The sequence below is a fragment of the Lactuca virosa genome, chromosome 8 (genome assembly GCF_052849685.1).
Source record: "Lactuca virosa cultivar CGN04683 chromosome 8, Lactuca_virosa_CGN04683_v6, whole genome shotgun sequence".
NCBI classification, from domain to species: Eukaryota; Viridiplantae; Streptophyta; class Magnoliopsida; order Asterales; family Asteraceae; genus Lactuca; species Lactuca virosa.
In genome coordinates, this window is record NC_136433.1 from 40,844,116 (window position 1) to 40,868,094 (window position 23,979).

The following is a 23,979-nucleotide window of genomic DNA, read 5'->3' on the forward strand; positions in this document are numbered from 1 at the left end:
TAATGTTTTCCTTTTAACTATGTTAAAAATATATATATTGAATTTTTTTAAATATTATTTGATATTTTACTTTAAGTTTTAAATTTTACACTAAATTTTTAAGCTTATTTGATATATTAATGCTGGTTATTTATTTTACTTTATTTGATATTTTACTTTATTTAACAATATAGTGAAGTTAACAAATTAAGTATATCATATTCATAAGTCACAAAGTCTTCCATTTATGATAATGTTTACAACTAAAAACATATTCAAGTTAATAAATTAAGTATATTATATGGAAATATGAAGAGTTTGGAGTTTCAAATGAATTTGGTGAAAGAAAAAATGTTTCCTTTATAATATAGTATGATATGATAGATATAGATTCGCTTTTACAACTACTACAACTTTTGTCAAGACTATCTATCCTACATAGTCCTCTATCAAAAAGTCTATTTTACGTATTCAGTCATTTATACTACAAGACAAAATGGGGTGTTGCATTGGCGAGTACCATTCAAAGCACCAATTGTATAACCAAGTTTCGTGAAATGCACAAGACAATTACAAAGTTCAACGGGGTGTACAACAACTTGAAAAACCAAAGAAAAAGCGGAAAAATGATATGAACGCTTTCGAGACAATGCTTGAAATATTTAAAATCGACAATATTAGTGTAACGTTGAGTTAGGGCTATACATTTAGGGAATAATAATAGATATTCGTTTTATCGAACAATTATGATACTCGAATAGGTTAATTGTTCTTCGTACTCGTTACAATTTATATAAATACTTATTTATTATATACGTGTTATGTGGACAAATATTATGTGCATATAATATTTGTATAAAATCTTGTTATTAAATTATCGAAGAGCGATAAGATAATATCTTTAATTAGATGATTATTTAGGATAAATAATCTTAACGAATGCTGTAACGACCTTAAAATCAAACTCTATATATTATAAGATGTATTTGGTCTAAATATTGTCAATGGTGAACCCAAGTAGTGAAACAATATTCATGTTACATCCGTTTTTCGAAAATAATTGTCCATATATATTTTACGCCGTTCGTTATCGATTATCGGGTGTAAAATACTATCCATTATTATATTGATATGAAATTTATAAATATATATTTAATAAGTTATAACTTTAAATAAGATATATGTTTAATATTGATTATATTAATAAAAAGTATATGTAAATGAAACATTTTTATTTAAATTAATTAATACACTAGTTTATAACCCATGGAAACCACGGTTACAAAATAAAATAATTTTTGACAGTTAAAAATCATAATTATTAATCAATTATTTTCAAAAAATTATTAATTAACTGAGTAATGTGATTGAAGATGATAACCAAAACATCAAAGGTTGAAAGAAAATGCTAAAAATTATTTGATAGTGGAAGAAATTATCGAGTAGATCTCCAGATTCCAGATTCCAGATTCCAGATTCCAGTGAGTATTTATTCAATTTTTGAAATTTGAAAACGCTATATATTAGGCTAAATTGTACGCAAATACTAATCCGATCAGTATAAATGAGTTATTCCATTTATTGTTATTGATTTACCTTCGAAGTTAAGTGGATAGTTGTTATAAAAGAAATTAATAATGTTACTGTGAATATATTTCAGTTAACTCGATGATTTAAATTAACTTTTATAAATTCTTTTTAGAATGATGTCCAGTTGTATTAGAAGCAATAATCTTAGGTACGATTATGATCGATTTTATTGATGTGGTTAAACCTTTGAGCAAGAGGTTTTGTTAATTCGTTTAAAGCTCCGTATCAAGGAAAGTGAAAAATATTTTATGTTATGATATTATATAAAGTTTCTTTAAAGAATATAAAGCATTCATGGATGTATCTTGCGTGACAAAGTGCATATCACGACATGTTGCATATATATTATATATATATATATATATATATATATATATATATATATATATATATATATATAAGGGTTCAATTGAGAAAAAAAAAATGTTGAGAATGGGGGAATCATTCTCAGCCACACATTTATTTTGCCGCAAAACACTTAGGCGTACCGTCAGAAATGGATAACGGATAAACATGTGTTTTCCAACCAAACACGTTTCCTTAAACTATGTTAATCATTACCTTAATATACATAAAAACATATTTTTTTTCGTTTTTTTTATTTTTAGAAAGCCATTATTATCGAAAAATTATTTTAAATATATCAAAATTCATAATTTTTTATTCTCTATAAATAGACATCCATATTGATATACTTTTAAGATAAAAAAAAATTTATTTTTTTTAGAGTTTCACCTCTCGTTATTCATAAGTGAATAAAAAAATCTATCAGATTTTTATTACAGTATATTCGTTATTCACTTATGAATAAAACGTATGCGTAACTTTTTTTATAGTTTAAGTACCGTTCATATATGAATATGACACGCAATAAAGTTTTCTTACTTAAAATATATTTTTTACATCATCTTTCATCATATATTATATTTATATATGAATAAAACGTGTATTAGTTGTCGTCATATTTTATATTCATATATGAATAAAATATTTATCAAATTTTTGTTACAGTTAATTTATTATTCATATATGAATAAGTAGTATAAATGATACTTAAACTGTAAAAAAAATTAATTATATATTTTTATTCATAAATGAATAACGAATGTACTGTAGCAAAAATCTGATGCATTTTTATTCACTTATGAATAACGATAGCTGAAAATATAAAAAAATAAATTTTTTATTTTATCTTAAAAGTATATCAATATGGATGTCTATTTGTAGAGAATAAAAAATCATAAATTTTTGTATATTTAAAATCATTTTTCGATATAAATAGCTTCTTAAAAATTAAAAAAACAAAAAAAAACTATGTTTTTGTATATATTAAGGTAATGATTAACATAGTTTAAGGAAACATGTTTTGTTGGAAACACATCTGTATTCCTTATCCATTTCCGCTGGTACAACAAAGGCTTTTGCGGCAAAAATAAATGAGTGGTTGAGAACGATTCCCCCATTCTCAACCTTTTTTATTTTCTCAATTGAACTTACCTATATATATATATATATATATATATATATATATATATATATATATATATATATATATATATATATATATATATATATATATATATATTTCTTCTTAATAAAAGAAACCTTAATCCACGTGTCATTCCCCTCAATACAGAATTCGGCCATTGTGATTTTACCCTTCTGCCCTCCCTTCGTTTATATATATGATATGAACCTGCGCTTTTAAATAATACGAAAATAGCTACACATATATTTGGTATGAATCCCTCTGATATACGGAAATTTTTTGGAATCATTATTTCAATCCAAAATTAACTGACTAACTCCAAGATTTAAGGAATTATTTGTGCATAAATATTCGTTTATAGGCTTTATTAGTTTTGCCAATTAATTTTTCAAATTTCAAATTATCATCATATTCAATACTTTACGGAAACTGATATCATCCCAATTCATTTTTAAAATACATACCATAATTTAGTGAATTAAATCCGGCCGGTAATTATGGAAAATCTTAAAATCAGCAATTCAGTTACCAAAATTCTTAGTTTTTTTTTTCTCGCCAGTACATTGCTTCTGTATACTCCGATTTAATTAGCAATCATTAAATCTTCCACTAATTTCTCAACTTAATCTCAATAAATAAGGATGCATATCTTCTTCAGATATTAATCGACGCAGCACCGCCACTGCATCCTCAAAACGATCGAAAGGTTGCATCCTCCTCCAAAGAAGAAATAAACTGATAGCATTCGCCTGTCAATCCATCAATGATGATGTAGATGATGTATGTTTACATGTCCTCTTTCTAACCGTGTGTGTGTCGGTGTATGTTGTATGATTACAGGTCATGAAGGTGATTGATTATTTCACTTATTCACTAATTTTTGTCTTCTTTGGTTTGTGTGCAGCCTTAAAACCCGAGATTCTCCACAGCCGAACCATTTTTCATAAAGTAGTATTCAACCTAATAAATGGGGCCTTACCGGAGGAAAAAGGCAATGATGTGCATCAGTTATTAGATATTATCAATCTAATATTTAGTTTCCCTTCCTGTCAGTTTTGTTATTGCAAATGTTGTTTCTTTATCTCAGTAAGACTACACTACACTGCTTGGTTTTTCAACTGTGTTCACGATGGTTTATATTTTTTTAGATGAGAAACATAATTAACCATTACCTTAGCTATTGGTGTTGCTCATGGTATCATAATCCCAGCACACATGAGAAAAAAGACGATTAATGAAAGGAAATGTGAGGTGGGGAGATGCCTTGAGGTAATAATCTATGATTTTATTTGAATCCGAACCTAATTTGTTGTCTTTATGGTTGGTGTTTCGTATAACTTACTTATATAAATCTAAATGATGTTTTTAATATCTGAATCCAGATTTTATTTAATTACACCTAATCTGTGTCAATGCATATTGCAATCATTCTTAGGTACAAACACATTTTGGAATCTATCAAATATTTATGTTACATGTTGATAGTCATAGTTTTTTATTATAACTATGGTAAAGAACAAGTTTATTTTATGATTAATGTAACATCCGGATACCCAGGTATCTTATTTTAAGTATTTTGTTGAATTTTAGAAAGGGACTCGGCGAGTAGGCGCTCAGACTCGCCGAGTGGAATCGCGCTTCTGCCAGCCTGGATTTAATGAAGGGACTCGGCGAGTCCATGCGTGGACTCGGTGAGTCCTCGCTGTTAAATGAAGCCCTAGTTTTCGGGGCTTGTGCCCTATTTAAAGGCCTTTATGGCCGTCATTTGAGGCCACCTTGTTCCAGAGAAACCCTAGAGAGAGTGAGGAAGGCTTGAGTGCAAGAAAGGGCTTATAATCTTCATTTTGGGGTGATTTTGCTAGAGAAAGAAGAGAGGATCCATCTAGAGCGTGAAGGGAGCTTGGATTGGAGCTAATCATCTTGAGATATTGTCTCTGGAGGTATAACCCTTTCTATTTCGTATTGATATGATAGATTTCATGATTTTAGGGTTTTTACCTCCCTTTTTTATAAGATCTAGTGAGTATGAGGTCCCCTTTGTGTTGATGATATCAGATCTGGACCTTGAGAGGTCCATAGAGTCACTACCTTCTAGCTTTTTTGCAAGCAAATAAGCAATTGGAGACTAGGTTGCCATTTCTAGTGATATTTCTCCATTTGAGGCTTGATATGGGTTGCATGCACGTAAAGGTTGCACCTTTATGTGACTTTTGAATGTTAGAAGGATGGATCTACTGTTTGGTGAAGCAGATCTGACCTCAAGAGATCTTTTGAGAGTTTTCATGGGAGGAACTCGCCGAGTCCATAAGGGACTCGACGAGTCGAGTCGGGTTGCCCCGTGACTCGCGATCTGTAACGACCCGGGGAGTATAGGGTTGACTCAGTGAGTCAAGTGAGGACCAGGGACGAGGAGGCAGGCATGTACTCGCCGAGTCACTCTAGTGCACTCGGCGAGTCTGGTCAATGTTGACTGTTGACTTCTGTTGACTTTTAGGGATTAGTCAGTGTTTGGACTTATGAGCCATTAGAGGGGCAGAATGGTCTTTTACCCTTCTCAGAGAACTTATAGAGAGGAGTTGGCCTAGCCTTTAGAAGTTGTATTAATTAGAGAATTTATTTATGTGATTAGGTGAAGGCTAGTGCAGTATTTCAGAGTTCGAGGTTTACCGAGTTACTCGAGGTGAGTCTTCTCACTATACTTTACCTAGGGTGGTAATTAGAGTTATGTGACAGAGTATTTTGTATGCTTTTGCATGATGTGATTTATATGTGATTTATGCTATGTATGTTACAGAGTTTACAGAGTTAGGACCGGAAGGTCCACAGAGTTAGGGCCAGAGGGCCCACAGAGTTATGGGACTGGAGGGTCCCACTTAGACACATTGACCGGAGGGTCAAACAGAGTTATAGCCTCGAGTGGCTAATATGTGTTGTGTGTGGTATTTTGGGGAACTCACTAAGCATTTATGCTTACAGTGTTTTGTGTTATGTGTTTCAGGTACCAGTGAGGATCGCGGGAAGGCGCCGGCATGATCAGTACACACTATTGGAATTTTATATATTATGATCTTGGGATGTGTTTTTATGGATTTGATATGTGATACATCGGAATTCGAAAATATTTATGAATGAAATTATATTTTAAAAAGTGAAAAATTGTTTTGAAATTTACGGTGTTACAAGTTGGTATCAGAGCCTTGGTTTGAGGGATTCGGGTGCATCTTCGGATGAATCTGAACTCAAACTGAGGAATTGAGAAAGTTTTCATAAAATAAACAAATTTTCTAAAAGAGTAAAAAGATTTTGAAAAAAGCAAAGCAGAGCAGTGTGTACGATCAGCTAGCGCCTGAACGGTGATTTCCCAAAATACCCTTACATTATGTGTTATAAGATGTGTTATGATATGATATGCATGCTAGAGTAGGCTAGGTATTACTATTAGGACTAGAGTGGCCTGATCTGTGATGCCTTAGCCTAGGAGTTACTGCTACTATGAGATGCTTCGAGAGTAAGTAGGTAGCAGCGAGAGGAACTTATGAGTGGTTTACTAGAGAGTAGCCTGGGTTTAGTGAGATATGGAGTACTGGTGACCTGGGATCCAAGGAGGAGGACTTAGGGTGAATACTGATGCGGTGTGGACGGTAGTATAGGGCCCGTACTACTGAAGACACCGGAGCAGTACGCACTCTAAGTAAGAATCCTTTGGGTACTAAGAGAGCAAGTAGGGTCGAGTATCGAGTGTGAATATACTCGAGCGAGTCTCTGATTCCTTTTGTGTTGTATTTCAGATACATCATGGTTGGGACGCGCCATCACCCAGGGGGCAGTGGCGCCAGTGGTACCAGTGATGAGGAGATCCGTAGGCTGATTCACGAGGAGGTGGCCGCGGCCATCCGAGCTGAGATACCAGAGATGTTTGGGTCTATCAAGACCGAGTTGATCGAGACTTTTGATGAGCGGTACGCTGCTCTCACTGAGGCTGTTGTTGCTGCGGCCACCGCAGCCGTCGCTGCTGCCAGGCCGCAGGGGGGTGACTCGTTGCTGTACCGATAGTTCAGCAACACGAAGCCACCAGAGTTTGATGGGACGCAGGATCCAATTGTTGCGATGAGATGAGTTTCTGATATTGAGGGATGCTTTTATACGTGTTCTTGTCCGGAGCATCTGAGAGTTCGATTCGCGCTGAACCAGCTTCGCTTGGGAGCGAAGGACTGGTGGAAGTTTGTGACAGCGCACTACACACCTGCAGAGTCTGCCGCAGTGACCTGGGAGAGGTTCACCACTATGTTTCGTAATGAGTACGTTCCCCCGGTGGAGAGGGAACGTTTGGCCCAGGAGTTTCTGAACCTCAAGCAGGGTATTGAGTCTGTTACTGTGATCACCAGGATGTTCCATGAGAGGGCGATGTTTTGCCCTGAGCACGTGTCTACCGAGCAGGCACGTATGAGTCGGTATCTGAGTATTTTGAGGAGGGACATACGAGAGTTTGTGGCGAACTCGTCATACCGGACATTTGTTGAGCTTCAGGCAAATGCCCGGAAGAGGGAGATAGAGCTAGAGACTCAGGCTAGAGAGGAGGCGGAGTCTCAGGGGAGAGATCAGCGACCGGCACAGTCCCAGCCGGCAGCCAAGCGGGCCAAGCTCGCGGATTCGAGATCAGGGAACTAGAAGGGCCGCACTTGTGGCAAGTGCAGCAAGGGTCACGAGGAAGTTTGTAGAGCAGGGTCTTGCTACAAGTGTGGCAAGGGGGGGCACATGGCCAAGGATTGCCCCAAGGGGTTCGCAGTTTGTTTTCACTGCAACCAGACCGGACACCGGAAGGCAGAGTGTCCGCAGTTGCGAGGGTCAGCTCAGGGAGCTTCTCAGGGATCTGTCCCTGCTGCCTTGCGAGCTACGGAGAGTCGGCCAGTGAAGGCCGAGGTTATTTGTTTCATATCATTCATATGGCGATAAAAACCAAAATTACTATATAAAGATGCTATAATATGAAGTAGGATGTCACTCACACACGTTGCTGCAGCATGAAGAATAAAAGAAGGATACTATAAAATTTTTAATTAAAAAATGATTATAGACAATAAGTTAGTGTTTGGTTTGCAAAATCTGACCCACACAACACACACAGTGATGAAATAGGAAAAGTAAATGAAGGATGCTATAAAAACATTTGTTAAAATATGGTTATAGGTAATAAGTTAGTGTTTACTTTTCAAAATATGACAGAATTAGATTAATGATTCTAGGGAACTAATTCTAGTTTGTTTGATTTTCAAAAAAATAAAATAAAATAAAAAATTTCAGACAAAAATAATCATAGGACCTCACCATCTCAAGGATTTGTTAGAATGTAGTTTTGATCCACAAACAGTTAGGTGAGAACCAAATTGCAAGTACCATAAAAGTAGCACAAAATCTTGATACCAATGAAAACAAAACAAAATGTAAGGTGGACAAGTTCTTACCTTTAGTTCAGAAGGTTTTCTGGAAAACTACTGCCCTAGTAAATCCAAAACACATCAGATGAGCCAAGTTTAATTGGGTCATTCTGAAATTATAAAAGAAGTTAGTATCAAATCAACAAAATAAGATGTGTTGATGGGATCACAAGAACAAATAATTTGAGGTAAACAAACTGGATGATGTAATATTCGTACTTAACAAACTCTTTCTTTTCCTTTTCCATTTAATGAGTGTTCAAAGTAAAAATAACATTTAGTGAAATAATAAACATTAAATGTATTGTGTGAGTTTTTAACACTTTATTTAAGCACATTACAAACACACATGTAGAACACAGGTGAAGATGGTAGAACTAGTAATCACAATCCTGAAGAACCTAGAACATCTTAGAATTCTCTAGGACACTAAAGTATAACATAGAACCTTATAGAACTTTGTATCCAAATAAAGATATTGTAAGAACGATCTAGAATACTCAAGAATATACGGAACCTAGAAACTTCCCTTTGAGGAGGTGTAAGTATCCTATAAATAGGGGGAGGACTCATTTGTCCAAACCATCGAGAAGTTTGCATTGTAAAGATGTTGTGTTCTATAATAGAAGTTTTCTTTCGTACTAGAAGTGTTCCTTGTCGTGTCTCTTGCTTTCTAAGATCATTAGTATATCTAGATCATCGAAGTTAGCCTGACTTAGTTGAAGATAAGCTAAGTGGCGCATGGTGCTTGAGTCGTCCTGTGACACGTGTCTGAACCAGATTATCCTGAAGTCCAAGCTTATTGTACTCAATGATGTCCTCATGTAGAAGCTTGAATATAGTATAAAAGCCTAAATCTCACAAGTGATTTGATAGTTAAAGCGTAATGAAGGGATACCTTGATGAATACTGAACTATTGCACAACCATCAGCTGGCTCACCATTTTTCATATGATAGTCTCATAGATAGGAAAAGAGAAAAATTAAAAACATACAAAGAAAGTTAAATTCCCAACAATTTCTTAATCGGTTGAATAAACTCACAATGGAAATAAAAAAGATAATAAAATAAAAGATTTCAAAATACTTAAAAAGTTGATATTAAGAAAATAAGTTAATGTCTCAGGAATTAAACCTTACCTCGATTTCCAATTTCCAAAATACCTCTATTGCACAAATTGAAAAACCTATCAAAATTGTACCCTATGTTCGATTTGAAAATTGAAAACAGAAGAAAAACTCTTAGGGCTCAAGTAGGCAACATACACGAAATAGAAAACGAATACCATTGATGAAGATGTCAATTATTACCATTACAAACCGAATTGAAACGGGAGGCAACGTCGGCCCAAACAGTATGCTCGTCAGATTATAAAGAGGACGAGAAGAGAAAAACAGAGAGAGGCATACTGATTCAAAAAAAATATAGCAACAAAATTACATAACGCTTACTTTGACCGTAACATATAACCCTAATCTTGTAGCTTCAAGTGAACCCACGAAAAATCAACCATTTTTTTTACATTAATTGGAGAGAAAAAAAACTTTCTGATGAGAGAGAGAGAGAGTGAGAGAGAGAGAGGAGCGGAAAATAAATTGAGAGGAAGAGGAATAGGAACCATATGACATATATGCCAAAGGTGTGTTGGGAAAGCGGTGGTATGGCGAAATGGAGAAGATGACAGATATAGTGGAGACGAGATGGCGGTGGACAGTGGTGTGCTGAAAAGGCTTGCGTTTCTTTGTTAAAAGAAGAAGATCCTTGACTCAAATCTGCAAATGATTTGGTTGCAATCGACAATGTTGATTTGGTGGGATGCGTTTTGATCAGAAACAATTTTTTCTATAAATTAGGAAACTATCTAAATATTGCCAAGGAATTGAAATCTATTACCTAATTTATAGCGATATCAAGAATAACTAAAAACACAATTGGAATTTGAGCGGGAAAATAAAATTGAGATAAATATAAGAATGACACGTGGCATTTAGTGGGTTTAGAAGAATGTCATGTGACATGTTTAGGAGTCTTTTATTAGAATAGAAGATAGTTATGTATTAAACTAGTAAATTATGAATGTTGGCGAAAGGAAAGAAAACGTATATACAATTTTGATCATATATATATATATATATATATATATATATATATATATATATATATATATATATATATAGAGAGAGAGAGAGAGAGAGAGAGAGAGAGATAGGTTCAAATGATTCTCACATCTATTATCTGTAGAATGCACCAATAAAAATTTAGTAAAATTTATATGTATATTAAATGATATTCATACTTATAATTCTTTTTTATGAAAACTAATTAAATTCTTCATTAATGTCAACATTAATATTCTTTCAGAATGAATTCGTATCTAGAAGAATGAGAGTATTCTAGAAGAATGAATTCGTATATATATATATATATATATATATATATATATATATATATATATATATATATATATATATAATGTCAACATTAATATTCTTTCAACATTAATATTCTTCCATTCAACTTTATTGTATTTTAAGTGAACGAGTTCTGAAACAAAAAAACGAACCCATACAAAAAAACCTAAATGTGAATTCATTGTGAAAAAATATTATTGTTGACATTAATGACGAATTTAATTAATTTACATAGAAAGAGAATTATAATTGTGGATATAGTTTAATATACATACAATTATGGAAATCATTTAATATATATCTTTATTTAATTAAATAATTATTTAATTTTACTAAATTCCTATTGATGCATTCTAGCACACAATATATATATATATATATATATATATATATATATATATATATATATATATATATATATATATATATATATATAGGATCCGGTTCCGGTGAGGACACCTTAAAAAAATTGAAAAAATCTAAAAACAAAAAAATACAAATCATAAAATCGAGCATAATATTATATCTGGAAAAAAATGGAAAAAAAATTTGCATCACTAAAATTGAATCATGGATCATAAAAATGATTCATGCTTCAATTTTAATGAGGCAAAAAAAATTTCCAATTTTTTTTTCTCTCGGATATAATACTATGCTCGATTTTATGATTTGTATTTTTTTTTAGATTTTTTTTTCAATTTTTTAAGGTGTCCTCACGAGTCCTCACTTTAAAAAGAGTCATCACCCGATCTTTTATATATATATATATATATATATATATATATATATATATATATATATATATATATATATATATATATATATATAATCATACATGGATTTATAAGTTATTCTATCACCACATAAAACCATGTATACATATGCATGCATACCAATATTAAGTGGATAATAAATGAGAAGACAGTAATGAATTAATTATAAATGATATTTGGATAACAAACGAATGTACACGTACCCATGTATTAATTACTAGTTGTGAGACTCATGTATTATATGAGTTAATTTTTTTTTTAAAAAAGTTAGATATAAAGTTTAAATATTTGAGAACTTTAAATTTATAAGAAAATAAGAAAAATAATGATATATTAAAATTGAAATGTTTTTTTTATATATTTTAAATTTAAACAAATAATTTAAATAAATAAACAAAAGAAATTAATAAACTTTAATTTGGGAATTTTGAAATGAGAGGTAAATCCATTAATGAAATTGATATCTATTTATTACTACATTTATTGTAATTATTACATTAAAATATTATGTGAAAATAAAATAAAAACCCTATAAAATGACATGTGGAAAAAAAATTAATTCATAATAACAAAAAAATGACATTTGGCAAATTGAATGAGAATGTGACATGTGTCAAAAAAAACTTTCATTTATTAGAGTAGATAGGGTATGTGTGTTAATTAGAAGGGATATGTGTCAAAGTTTGGTAGTTACACATCCATATTGAAAAATGACGATGCCATAAGATCGTACATAATTATGACACAAACTTTTAATATAAATAGGATCTCTTCTCCAGCATACCAATTTATATATAATTTCTATAGAGAATAATTAGTAGAGGGCATTTGAAATAAAGAAAATCGAAGACTCATATCAATCGGCAAGTTGACATATCACAGCCAACTATAAATAGCCTAAAGTGTTGTATTACGACGCCAATTACAAAAATACGCTTAGAGAACGATATAAGGTTTTAGCAAGGTAATAAGTTGGAAAACAATGTTAAGCTTGAAGCCACGACAATAGTTAGTCTCCACTAACTAGCCAAGTGAATGAATGGTTACTTTCAGTTTATACATAGATACAATTATTTAATTGCTTAAATGCTATATGTGCTTATTATTTGTATTTACAATACTTGTGTTCTACTTGACTTACTTGGCTAAACCCGGTTGTTGATATAATACTAAATTATTTATTTTATCGTATCTTAAACATATTGGGTAGCGATGGATTGTAAAAGGTGAAATAATAAAACGGCGAGGGCGTTCAGGTACTATTGTACCAAGGGTGAACTTGTTGGATTAGTGTCTAAGCCCGTAACTATATTTGGTATGTACTTGACCCGGTTGTGCATGGTCCTTTTGGGTTGCCTTCACCAAAGCAACCTGATAGGATGATTTATGGAGAAAGAGGATTAATTATGATTTATTAATATATTATATGAATAATATATTAAAGGAGAAATCATATTGTTTAATTAATATTAGTCAAGAATTAATTGATAGTTAGTTTTGTGACTAAAAGACATTAATTAAACTTAGGGGACTGGAATTGTAATTATAAGATAATTGCAATTGGGCTATGGATCACCTTGGAACATAGGTTGGACGAATTCTATGGGAAGCCCATAAAGAAATCGTCCAATGGGTGTTCTAAAGGGAGTCCATGGGCTGCTTAGGGCCTAAGCGGTCAAGTTAGGGTTTCCTAGTTGAAAACCCTAATAGCCTCACTATATAAAGACCCCTATGGCCCCAAAAACGTGGTAAACTCTCTTGGAAGAACCCTAGGTCGTTTTTGGTGCTCCTCATCCCTCTCATAAGTCATCCTCTTGCTTGTGGTGTTTGTAAGCCATTAAAGGAGTGACACTTGTGACCCTAAGATCCAAAGACAAGAAGATTCAAGCCATTGAAGAAGAGGTAATCATCTAGATCTGCTCTTATGTGATAATTTCAAAATGCATATGCTAGATTAGGGTTCTTGAGTCTTGGATGAATTGCATGTACAATAGAGAAACCTAGATCCAAGCATTAGGGTTTGCATGAGCACATAGGATGTTCTTTTGGCCCATAACCCATCAGAACTGTCGTCTAGCAAAGTATAGATGACGACCACAAGCTATTCTAAACAATTTAATGGGAACACTAGCAGACTCACAACCTGTAGGTGTTAATGAACGGTGTGTTCATTCGGTGTACTCTATCCCCCTCATGGTTGCCTTAATGAAATATATTGTTAATGAATCCCCAAGGCAACAATGTCTATTGTTGCTCACAGGTGGTCTCTTAAGATCATCATTATAGAACAAGAGAGTAAGAGTAACGGGAATGGGTAACTGTGTTATTTGTTTTTGGTGAATTGTATAATTAAAACAAATTAATTATATTATTATGGGTTGAAAACCTATGTGCTCATCAAGCTTTCCCAAGCCTGACCCACTTAGTTTCTTTGTATCACAGGTAGTGGCGTAAGAGCACAAGTGTGATGATTTTAAATATGTAGAGAGATTTCAAGGGGAATAAGCCATTAGAATAATAAACTATTGTAAGGTATGTAGTATTACGTTTATGCTTATGTTTTTGTATTGACCATGACATCCCGAGTTTTTTTTTTAAATATAAATGAAATACACTTGATCGGAAATGCTTTGATAATGATGTTGTCATGTTTTTGGGAACAAATTCTGCACTATTACGCTTTTGAAAAGAATACTCTGATTTAAATAAGCATAAACAAATCGGTCTTTTTCAGTCGTGAAATTGGGGATGTCACAATTAGAGGCCGTTAAAATTGTCGATGTTTGGAAGTTTTTATCTAACCAACAAAAATGGAAAGAGTTTATTGAAAAAGAAGAAGAAGAAGGTGGTTCAAAAAGAACAAAAAATTATGAAACGAGTTACACAACTTTATCGGATGTTCGTCTCGGGTTTAACTTGAACCAAGATGACGAGCTTGATTTCGAAGATATAGTCTACCTGATTGATATAAATAAGGTAAAAAAAAGAGGGTCTTCATCTAATGCATCAAGATTGAAAAAAAAGAATTGCCTAAGAAAAGAAAAGCATAAGAGAAGTAAAAATACGAGAAGTAAAACAAAAGGTCGTGATATGAGATTTTTAACGTTTTACAACGACATCTTTCGGGAGACAAACTCGCTATGGTTTTGAGGCAAAAGAAGAAATTATGAAAAATATTTCAAGTAGACTTATTTTGTATTTTTTTTATTTAATTGTCGTTTTCAAGTATGTAATGGCTTTTAATTAAATTAATAAAATATTTTTTCATTATTTTAAATATTTATATAATTATTAAATTATATTTTAATATATTTAATAAAAAGGAAAAAAGAAGTGAGAGATAACGATTTCCAATAAAAGGAAAAGTGAGAGGGGGAGGGGGGACCAGAAAATATTGTGTCGATGATATGGTACATTAAAAGTAAAATGTGAGGTAGACTGATGAACTCATTAAAAAAAATCTTCTTTAAAGATTAAAGATTACATTGAAACTAAATTTTTTAAGTTACATTGGGCATGTTCGCAAAACTTGATGGTAGTTGATAGCGTTTTATTAAACGCTACGTGAGATAACTTTTAGATTTAGAACATTTTGTTTAAATTAAACGAAAATTTATAGTGTCAAATGATCCTTTTTGTGTAAAACCGAAGGTTTAGTTAGATGTTAGATATTAGAAATTACAAACACTATGTACCAAAAACACCTATTGAATTTTTTTTATTTATTTTTTTTTTCAAAAATCTAAAGAAACAAAATTATATGGATACTTAATACGTTGGATTAACAATTTAATAATGTCACACCGCCAAAACCCTAATATATGCTATTGACTGGAAGAAAAAGAATTTTGTTCGTTTGACGAAAATGCCCTTGACCTTAATTCACTGTAAATAGACCAATCGCGGGACTCTCCACTTTCAAAACCCTTCAACCGCAACCCTCGCCGCCGATCACCACACGATTCTACAGGGAGACAAAGAATCAGGCCAGGATGAGTCGGAGCCTTGGGATTCCGGTAAAGCTGCTGCACGAAGCTGCCGGACACATAGTGACGGTAGAACTCAAGAGCGGTGAAGTTTACAGAGGAAGCATGATAGAATGCGAAGATAACTGGAATTGCCAACTAGAAAACATCACTTTCACTGCTAAGGTTAGTACACCTGATTCTTGTTCTCAATGTAACCGATTTGTGGTTTCTAATTCCGCTATCGCTTCGTTCATCTCTTCTTGATTTACGTTTTCTGGGGTTTCGTTAGCCACTCGAAACCTAATTTTTCGGGTGGCTCTGCAAAGGGTAAAATTTATGGTTTTATGCAACCAAACGCTGACAAAATTCGGAGTGTTCCTAAACCCTATACCATAGACGACATCTCTAAGAATGTGCTTGAAACCATAATAATCGTGTTAAAATAAGTTTGCATTGACAATACCACCACTTCAGTAGAAATTCAGATTTCTTTTATTCATATAGAAATTCTATGTAATTGTCTGGTAGAACAATATGAAATTCTAGAATCCGTTTTCAGATTTATATCTGCTTTGGAGATTTATCACCATTAGGGTATATTACCGTACTCCTTTTCGTTTGTGTAATTTTAATGGATTAAGATTTCATAGGTCTAGCAGGTTTAGATTTTAGAGTGGTCTTTTTTGTTAGTCTAGATATTGATTTAGGCCACAACATTATAATATATTGTTCTTCTGTTTTGGTTGTGTGTGATTTCCATTTCCTAGTTGTAATCGCCAATAGGTATCTTTTCATGTTTTCCACTATTACTTTCTCTTATCTACCATTGTTCTACCATTTTGAAATACCATTATCACTGACTTCATACCTTCTGATAGGATTTTGAAGCACTCAGATTAGTACCCTCTTTAATTTTCTTGTATATTCCAAGGTTAATACAGTTCTCTTTTCTTACTGATTGATCGTGTCCATATTTTTGCAAAATTTCTGTGAGTGTAATGCTAATTGTAAGTCATAATACTAATTACTAAACTTTAGAAATTATGGAGTGGAAGAAAATTGCAAATGACACAAGTTTTCTTGAACTTTTCTTTTTGTGAGATTAAGTTTATATTCTTGAAAAGCATGTAGCTTGATATTGTTGTGCATTTTTTCAGGATGGGAAGGTGGCTCAACTTGAACATGTCTTCATTCGGGGCAGCAAAGTCAGGTTTGAAATGATTTTTTGAGTACAACTTTTCATTTTTTTTCTCTCTATTTACAATAATATTTTGTTTTTTCTTACACTATTTAGTGGAAATGTTAACATATTCCTAATAAATAAATCTTGCAGGTTTATGATCATACCAGACATGCTTAAGAATGCTCCTATGTTCAAACGTTTAGAAGCTAGAATTAAGGTAATTATTATTATTGCTATTATTATTTTTATTATTATTATTAATGTAAATATATTTTTTTGTATTTTCAGGGTAAGGGTTCAGCACTTGGTGTTGGTCGGGGACGCGCTGTTGCCATGCGGGCTCGAGTAAGTATTACAGTTAGCTGTCACTCTCACTATATGATAATTTGAAAAATAAATAAAAAAACAAGTGCATATTTTTTTTTGAAAAATGTAATTTGCATTTTTTTTTTTTAAAGCTGTTGGGAGTAATGGACTAATGGTTATGCAGGCTCAAGCTGCAGGGCGTGGAGCTGGGCCTCCTGGTGGTGGTAGAGGAAGGTGATCTGATCTGTTTTAGAATTAAAGTAAAATCAAATATTTGTATTATCAATTTAAAAAAGAAACAGATGTTTTGAGTAAAATCAGGTTTACCATTTGAGTATGTAAGATTTGAATCGATGTTTAATTTGAAGAGTCTATGATGCATGTTGTTTTAGATATGTGAGTCGTATAAACGTTTTGAAAGAGCAAAAAAAGAAAAAAGAAATAAACCACCTTTTTTCTGAATTTGAACCTGTTAAGTTTGGGCTAAATATAAGAAATTAGAAATGTATTTTTTTTGATTTTTTATTTACTATAACGTTGTACTTTTATTCATTTTATTTTTGAATTGTATCTTTTAAAGAAATGTGTTTTGAAAATAAGAGAAAAATTAACACTATATTTATCTTTCCAAGGTTTAAAGAACATAACGACCATTCGTTTTGACAATTTCGTAGGGTTTTGAGTAACGGGTTCTAGCTTGCTTTTTTCTAACATCGATCCTAAAATTTTAAATTCTCATATCTAACTTGTCATTTTATAAGCTCTTCAATAACATTACAATAACTTTTCTACATTCTAGTCGTAGAATATTCATGCGTGTCCTCTACCTGAACTCATTTTTTATTATATCTTATGTCAAATGAAATGTTTAATATTTTTTATGTGATTAATTTAGAATCGAAAAAAAAAAGAGATAGGAAAAAATTAAATTTAAAATATAAGTGAATGTTGTGTAGTTTTAGATTATATTCTTATTAAGTCGTTGTAATTTGAATATCCACTATAAAAATTGGGGTTAACCAGTTTCAAATTAAACTTTTTTCATATTAAACTCGATAGAATACTGTTACAACTATGAATGTTATGAAATTAGCTTTTTGGAATACAAGGATAAACTGATTATTTAGTTTCATTAAGTCAAGACCATATGTATAAAAACTTTATCCAAACAAACATTACTCAGAACTTAACAATGAAAAAAAAGAAACAACCCCTAATCCATAAAATCAATTTAACTATCACAATTAAGAACTAACAAACCAATTAATTTAACAAGAATCGTTTTCAAAAACAGAATACACTGATTAAATCAGATAAATACTAACATCTTAATACCATAACTTTTCCTTCCAACAAAAACATAAAATCCTGAAAAATCTTATTCATTTCACCTTTGACATAAAAAAGTAAAAAAAAAAACCAATACATTCAAGCAATATGTTGTGCAAGACTCAATATCTTAACATGCTTTTTCTTCCTCAACTCATGTGGAACAGGTCCAAAGACACGTGTCCCGATAGGCTCACCTTGTTTATTCACAAGCACAACAGCATTATCATCAAACTTCACTTCACTTCCATCACACCTCCCCTTTTGCATAGCTGCCCGAACAACCACACCATAAACAACCTGCCCTTTCTTCACTTTCCCACCCGGTTGTGCTTCCTTCACTGATGCAACTATCGTGTCCCCTAATCTTGCCCCTTTCTTCCCCTTTAAAGCTTGTATGCACATTACCCGTTTTGCCCCTGAGTTGTCTACAACTTTCAGATTCGTCCTCATCTGTATGAATGTCCTTATTTGCTGTTGAAAAGTACAGAAAGATTCAAGATTTTGTAAAATGGTTTAAAAAAGAATCAAACTTTATACATTAAAGAACAACACCTGAGTTAAGACATTGTTGCAGGTGGCTTCTTGTGATGATGATCTTTGGATACTGGAAGACAACAAAGAATGACCCACTATACAAAATAGGTCAGAAAGAATCATGAAATGGAAAAGTTTGTTGAGAGAAAAGATTCAAAACTTACCACGAAAACATTTGGAAAACGAACTTGCTGCCATTTTTGAGCTACCTGTTAATGTCAGATGAAAGTTTCGGAGTTAAGTTTCATGTTTTCTGTTGAGACATTTCATCGAACACCTCATGGGCATAACTTTGTTAGCTAATGTTGATCCATCCTAGGGCTTTTCACAAGACAAATATACTAATATATTAACGTGTTCAAACAAATTCACAATGTAGAAATCCAAAAGCTCCAAATCGATTGAAGTTGAGTTAACGAGCTGGGCTCCATTTTGATCTCACACCATTGATACCCAGCAATTTGTTGGTAAACAATAATATATCAAATTAAAAAGCGATATCAATTAACAGAAAACTATCAAAACGACATCTGTAGTGGAAAATAAGTAAAAGTGATAACTAAATACTGTGTAAAAGAGAAATCCCCCAGGGATCATCCGGTAAGCTGACGTTATAGAACAGCCTACTAAGATGTCGCCGCTAAGTTGTTAACAGTTAACATTGAGGTTCAAACATAAATTGGTTCATGGCACGAAATTCACAAATTCATGACTTCAAACAAGTGACAAAAATTAACACTGAGAGCCTATATACAATGATCCAAACAAGTAATTAACATATAATACAGTCAAACTAATACACCATAACACTAATCCAACAAGTAATTTAGGGTTCACAAAATAAAAAAGCAAAATTAGGTTAAAATTTACTTGAGTTAGAGAGGTGAGTATGGAAGAAGCCGAGACAGAGCTTCGTGTTCTTGTCTAGTGTTCGTGAGGCGATTGTTCTTGATATTTGATGGGTCCAAAAATATTCCTCTATATAAAACTTTTAGAAGCTAGCCCATGTTTTATGTATTAAAAACCGATTTAACATAATCCAAAAACCCAATGTTTTAAAAACCGGTTTTTTAGTTGAACCGGTATAGTGACCGGTTCCCGGTTCAACCGGTCCAACTGGTTCGACCGCCGGTCAACGGGTTTCAATATTTTTCATGTTTTTTTCTATTTTCTTACACATACATACATATATAAATCATGAATTTGATGTTTACAAGTTCAAACATTAAAAATACATATAAAAATAAGCTGTAGATGAATCCAAATACATTAAAATAACAGATAACCATAAGTTTTAGTGTTTTTTTTTGAACGGCAGCAAAAAGTTTTAGTGTTTTACTCATATACGTCAAAAAGAAAAAATAAAATATAATACCGAAACAAAATATAGTTTTAGATGAATACAAACACATAAAAAAACTTTTTAACATTTATCATATGTTTTCATTTAGAAAAAACTAAATAGATTTGAAAAAAAATCATCAAAGTTTATTATTTAAATGATTTTTTTATGAGTTTTTTTTCGGTTTAACCGGTTCAACCGAGTTTTTCTAAAAACTGGCCGGTTCAATCCAGTTCAGAAATCAGCATAAAACCGGTGATAATTGAACCGCTCCCTCCTTCGGTTCCCGGTCCAACCGGTTCGACCTCCTTTGGTGCCATAATTGGATTTTAACAGGCTTTGAGCGAATTTTAATGCCATGTGTGAATGTTTGGTATTGCGTGAGTGAAGGGTATATAATAACATTTATCTTAATCGATTAGTTTTTTCTAATTTAATAGATAAAATTAGACACTTGGTCTATTTGATTTGTTAAATTATACCGATTCAGTACAAATATCAAATTGTTTGTGTTTGTCCTTTTGGGTTTCATTTTGTGTGTGTTAAGTCCTAATGACTTTTTTTTTTTCAAAATTATTATAATGGTGGGTGACATCAAGGACTATAAGTATAATGGTGGTGTGGAGGGTTGCTAGACGTGGTGTACGACAGGGAGTAAGACCGAACATGTTTCTCTTCCTCTCTCTTATCTAACCAACCACTAGATCCTCTATAGAAACACCACCACCATCAGCCACCGCTCACTCTCTCCATCTTTCTGCTAACGTCAACCACCACCACCGAGTGCCCAGGTCATTTTAGGCATATTGAGCTTGCCAAACTTATGTTTCATATTGGATTTATGAAGACAGTACAATAATATGTGATGTGTGTGCTTTAATTGCTCAAAAATCATTTTCGATAATGTATTCTATACAAATGCAATTTGGATTTTTTTTGGAATTATGTAGCTGATATCAGAAACATATGAAGATTCAATACCATGAATTTCATTATTTATGAAGTTTTGATTTATAACTTGAATTGAAATATGGTTTTTTGTTGTAATCCGTTTGGTAGTGTTATGAGTTATGACCAAGTGCACAGAACTTTGTATACTAGTATGTTTGGATCCTGACGCCCTTTGATTGTTTTTGGTTCTACAGGTGGATCACAAATTCAAGCAAAGTCCAAAAAATAAGAAACGCAAAAAACATGCTTTAGAAGATTCTAGATGCTTGTAAACGTAAAACTAAATATGATGGTGGTGACAAGATCGATTTTCAAAACCAGGATATGGATGAACCAATTTTAGAAAAGTCGAGGTGGTTATGGTGCCCAACAACCAAAGATCATCATTAAAGGTATGCAAATGGTCGCAAAATAAAAGCTTCAGAAGAAGAAAAGCGACGACTCAGAAAGAACATATAACATGAGAGGTGAGGGAGACGATCGATGGTGGTGGTGGCTGACCATAGTGCAATCCTTGGGGTTTTAAGGGTGGGTGGGGTTGGGGCTAGGTGAGGGGTAGAGTTTATTATTTTTAAACTTTATGAATGATACTCGTGGTTTGTAAAAAATGATTTTCCCTCACATGTCTTGCATGTGTTCTGACTATCAGACTAAAATAGAAGGTGTTATCCATAAGGACCGTCTATGGAAAGTTTTTAAACCACAGGGACAATCCTCGACAATAGAAAATGTTAGGGACTAAAACCGAGATTCTGGGGAAACCACATGGACAATATTTATTAATTTTTGTTTTTATTTTTAGATTTAATATATATATATTTTTAAAACTAACTTTAAGTACAAAATATTATATAAACATTTCCCTAACCCATTAACCCTAAAACATATTCCTCCCATTTCTTTCTTAAAAAGAAGCTACCACCACCTTCGGTTATCGTCATTAACATTAACAGTCACCACTAACAACACCATCATCTATCGACTTCAACCCCATCTTCGACTTACTCTATCTCTTTCTTTCTCTCTCTCTCTCTCTCTCTCTCTACTAATATGAACCTCATCGGAGATCCAGAGGATTCGTTGGAGCCACCACCATTCGACAAAGATCCAAAGGATTCACTTTTGTTCTCTCCAGATTAAACCACCGTCACTGGAAAAAATCCTAGTCTTTGTCATTGTAGATATTGAGATTTATAGGTGTGTATGTTTTTGTATGTTCATTTCTAATTTTTTGGGTGTCGATTTCAAATCCAATGTGTGTATGTCGATTTCTATATCTACGAGTGGTGGTAGTGGCGGATGGTGGTGGCAAATAGTGGTGAGGGTGGTGTTTATGTTCTTGAGTGTGTGTGTGTGTGTGTGTGTTTTCATGAAGATGTTCTTAATATGAATGTATTCATGAAGAACAAACAAGATAGGCGGTGAAGATTAGAAAGGAAAGAGATGGTTTTTTAATCGAAAAATAAATAGAAATATACAAAAAAATATATAAAAAGAATTAAAGATGGTAGAAAAATAATTTTATATGCAATAAGTACCAACCATGTTGTAACACTCTAAATTTTCAAACAAAATTTTCATTTTTAAAACCACATAAAACACAATCTCACATTTCTCAAAACTCAAATGTATAAGTTGTTCAAAACTCAAGACAACAAAAGGTTTGACAATATCCCAAAATCCTCAAAACATAATCTTAAGCTGGTGTGTACAATCAAGCCGACGCCTTCCCGCAATCCTGAGAGGTACTTGAAACACATATCACACAACACTGTAAGCACGAAGCTTAGTGAGTTCCCCAAAATACCACACGCAAATAATTAGCCTCTCATGACTATATCTCGATAAGGACCCTACGGTCATGTGTATCAGTGAAGACCCTCCGGTCTCACAGCTTGGGTCGGACCCTCCAATCCAGTATCTCAGTGAAGACCCTCCGATCTCACAGGAACAGAATAACTCAATAAGGCACAACATAAATCACAAAGACAAAATGCATGATATCACATAACTCAGTATAAGCACATAAGACCCTCCGGTCACACAATGATTACCACTCAGGTAAGTATAGTGAGAAGACTCACCTTGCATAGTAGAGCAATATATCCACACTCGAACTGTTGGTCTAGACTCCGCCCCTCCATAGCCTCCAAAATCCACAACTTGACCAAACCCTAAGGTCAACGAAAGTCAACAGTCAAAGCTGAACCAACTCGTCGAGTGCAACTCATGAACTCGTCGAGTTCCTCAATACTCAGTAATCACGAAAACCCGAGTCAACTCGCCGAGTTGCTAGCCAACTCGTCGAGTCCATGCAGAGTCTAGAAGATCGGGGAAAACCCTAACTACTCATCGAGTCGTTCCACCAACTCGTCGAGTTTACTCTGTATACTAAAACCGGAAAACCCAACTCAACTCGTCGAGTTGGATGCCCAATTCGTCGAGTTCCTCAGCCCTTTCTCATTAAACTCATTCCAGTCAATTCCAATGCTTCATACTCAAGATCCAACCTCCTAGGATGGAGTTACCACGTAAAGTTGCTAACTTTACAATCATGCAAGGCCTCCCAAGGCTAAATCACCCAAAACTAAGCTCAAGAAGGGGTTTAGGACATGAAGACGGGTCAAAGCTTCATAAAGCTTGAAGCTTTATGCACATGGGACCTAGATAAGTCCAGATCTGAAA

General features: G+C 33.1%; 2 protein-coding genes across 2 annotated transcripts; one reads left to right on the forward strand and one right to left on the reverse strand.

The window, feature by feature from the left end:
* Positions 1 to 15,539: 15,539 nt before the first annotated feature.
* Positions 15,540 to 17,526, forward strand: LOC145128873 (small nuclear ribonucleoprotein SmD3b-like). The gene is made up of 5 exons (XM_079063653.1): positions 15,540 to 15,829; positions 16,804 to 16,856; positions 16,980 to 17,046; positions 17,118 to 17,174; positions 17,320 to 17,526. Exons 1-5 carry the CDS (start codon positions 15,671 to 15,673, stop codon positions 17,371 to 17,373), a joined length of 390 nt encoding a protein of 129 aa, XP_078919779.1. The 5' UTR covers positions 15,540 to 15,670; the 3' UTR covers positions 17,374 to 17,526.
* Positions 17,527 to 18,379: 853 nt separating this feature from the next.
* LOC145128576 (large ribosomal subunit protein uL14mz-like) lies at positions 18,380 to 19,987 on the reverse strand. The gene is made up of 4 exons (XM_079063382.1): positions 19,872 to 19,987; positions 19,166 to 19,210; positions 19,020 to 19,096; positions 18,380 to 18,938 (listed from the first exon to the last, which is right to left on the reverse strand). The coding sequence occupies exons 2-4, from the start codon at positions 19,197 to 19,199 to the stop codon at positions 18,564 to 18,566; spliced, it is 486 nt and encodes a 161-aa protein (XP_078919508.1). The 5' UTR covers positions 19,200 to 19,210; positions 19,872 to 19,987; the 3' UTR covers positions 18,380 to 18,563.
* Between the last annotated feature and the right edge of the window lie 3,992 nt (positions 19,988 to 23,979).

Coding starts and splice junctions, on each gene's coding strand:
- LOC145128873 (XM_079063653.1), top strand. CDS start 15,671: ATGAGTCGGAGCCTTGGGATTCCGGTAAAGCTGCTGCACGAAGCTGCC. Junction 15,830..16,803: donor ACATCACTTTCACTGCTAAG/GTTAGTACACCT, acceptor GCATTTTTTCAG/GATGGGAAGGTGGCTCAACT. Junction 17,047..17,117: donor GTTTAGAAGCTAGAATTAAG/GTAATTATTATT, acceptor TTGTATTTTCAG/GGTAAGGGTTCAGCACTTGG.
- LOC145128576 (XM_079063382.1), bottom strand. CDS start 19,199: ATGGCAGCAAGTTCGTTTTCCAAATGTTTTCGTG. Junction 19,097..19,165: donor GTTTTCCAAATGTTTTCGTG/GTAAGTTTTGAA, acceptor TATTTTGTATAG/TGGGTCATTCTTTGTTGTCT. Junction 18,939..19,019: donor GCAACAATGTCTTAACTCAG/GTGTTGTTCTTT, acceptor ACTTTTCAACAG/CAAATAAGGACATTCATACA.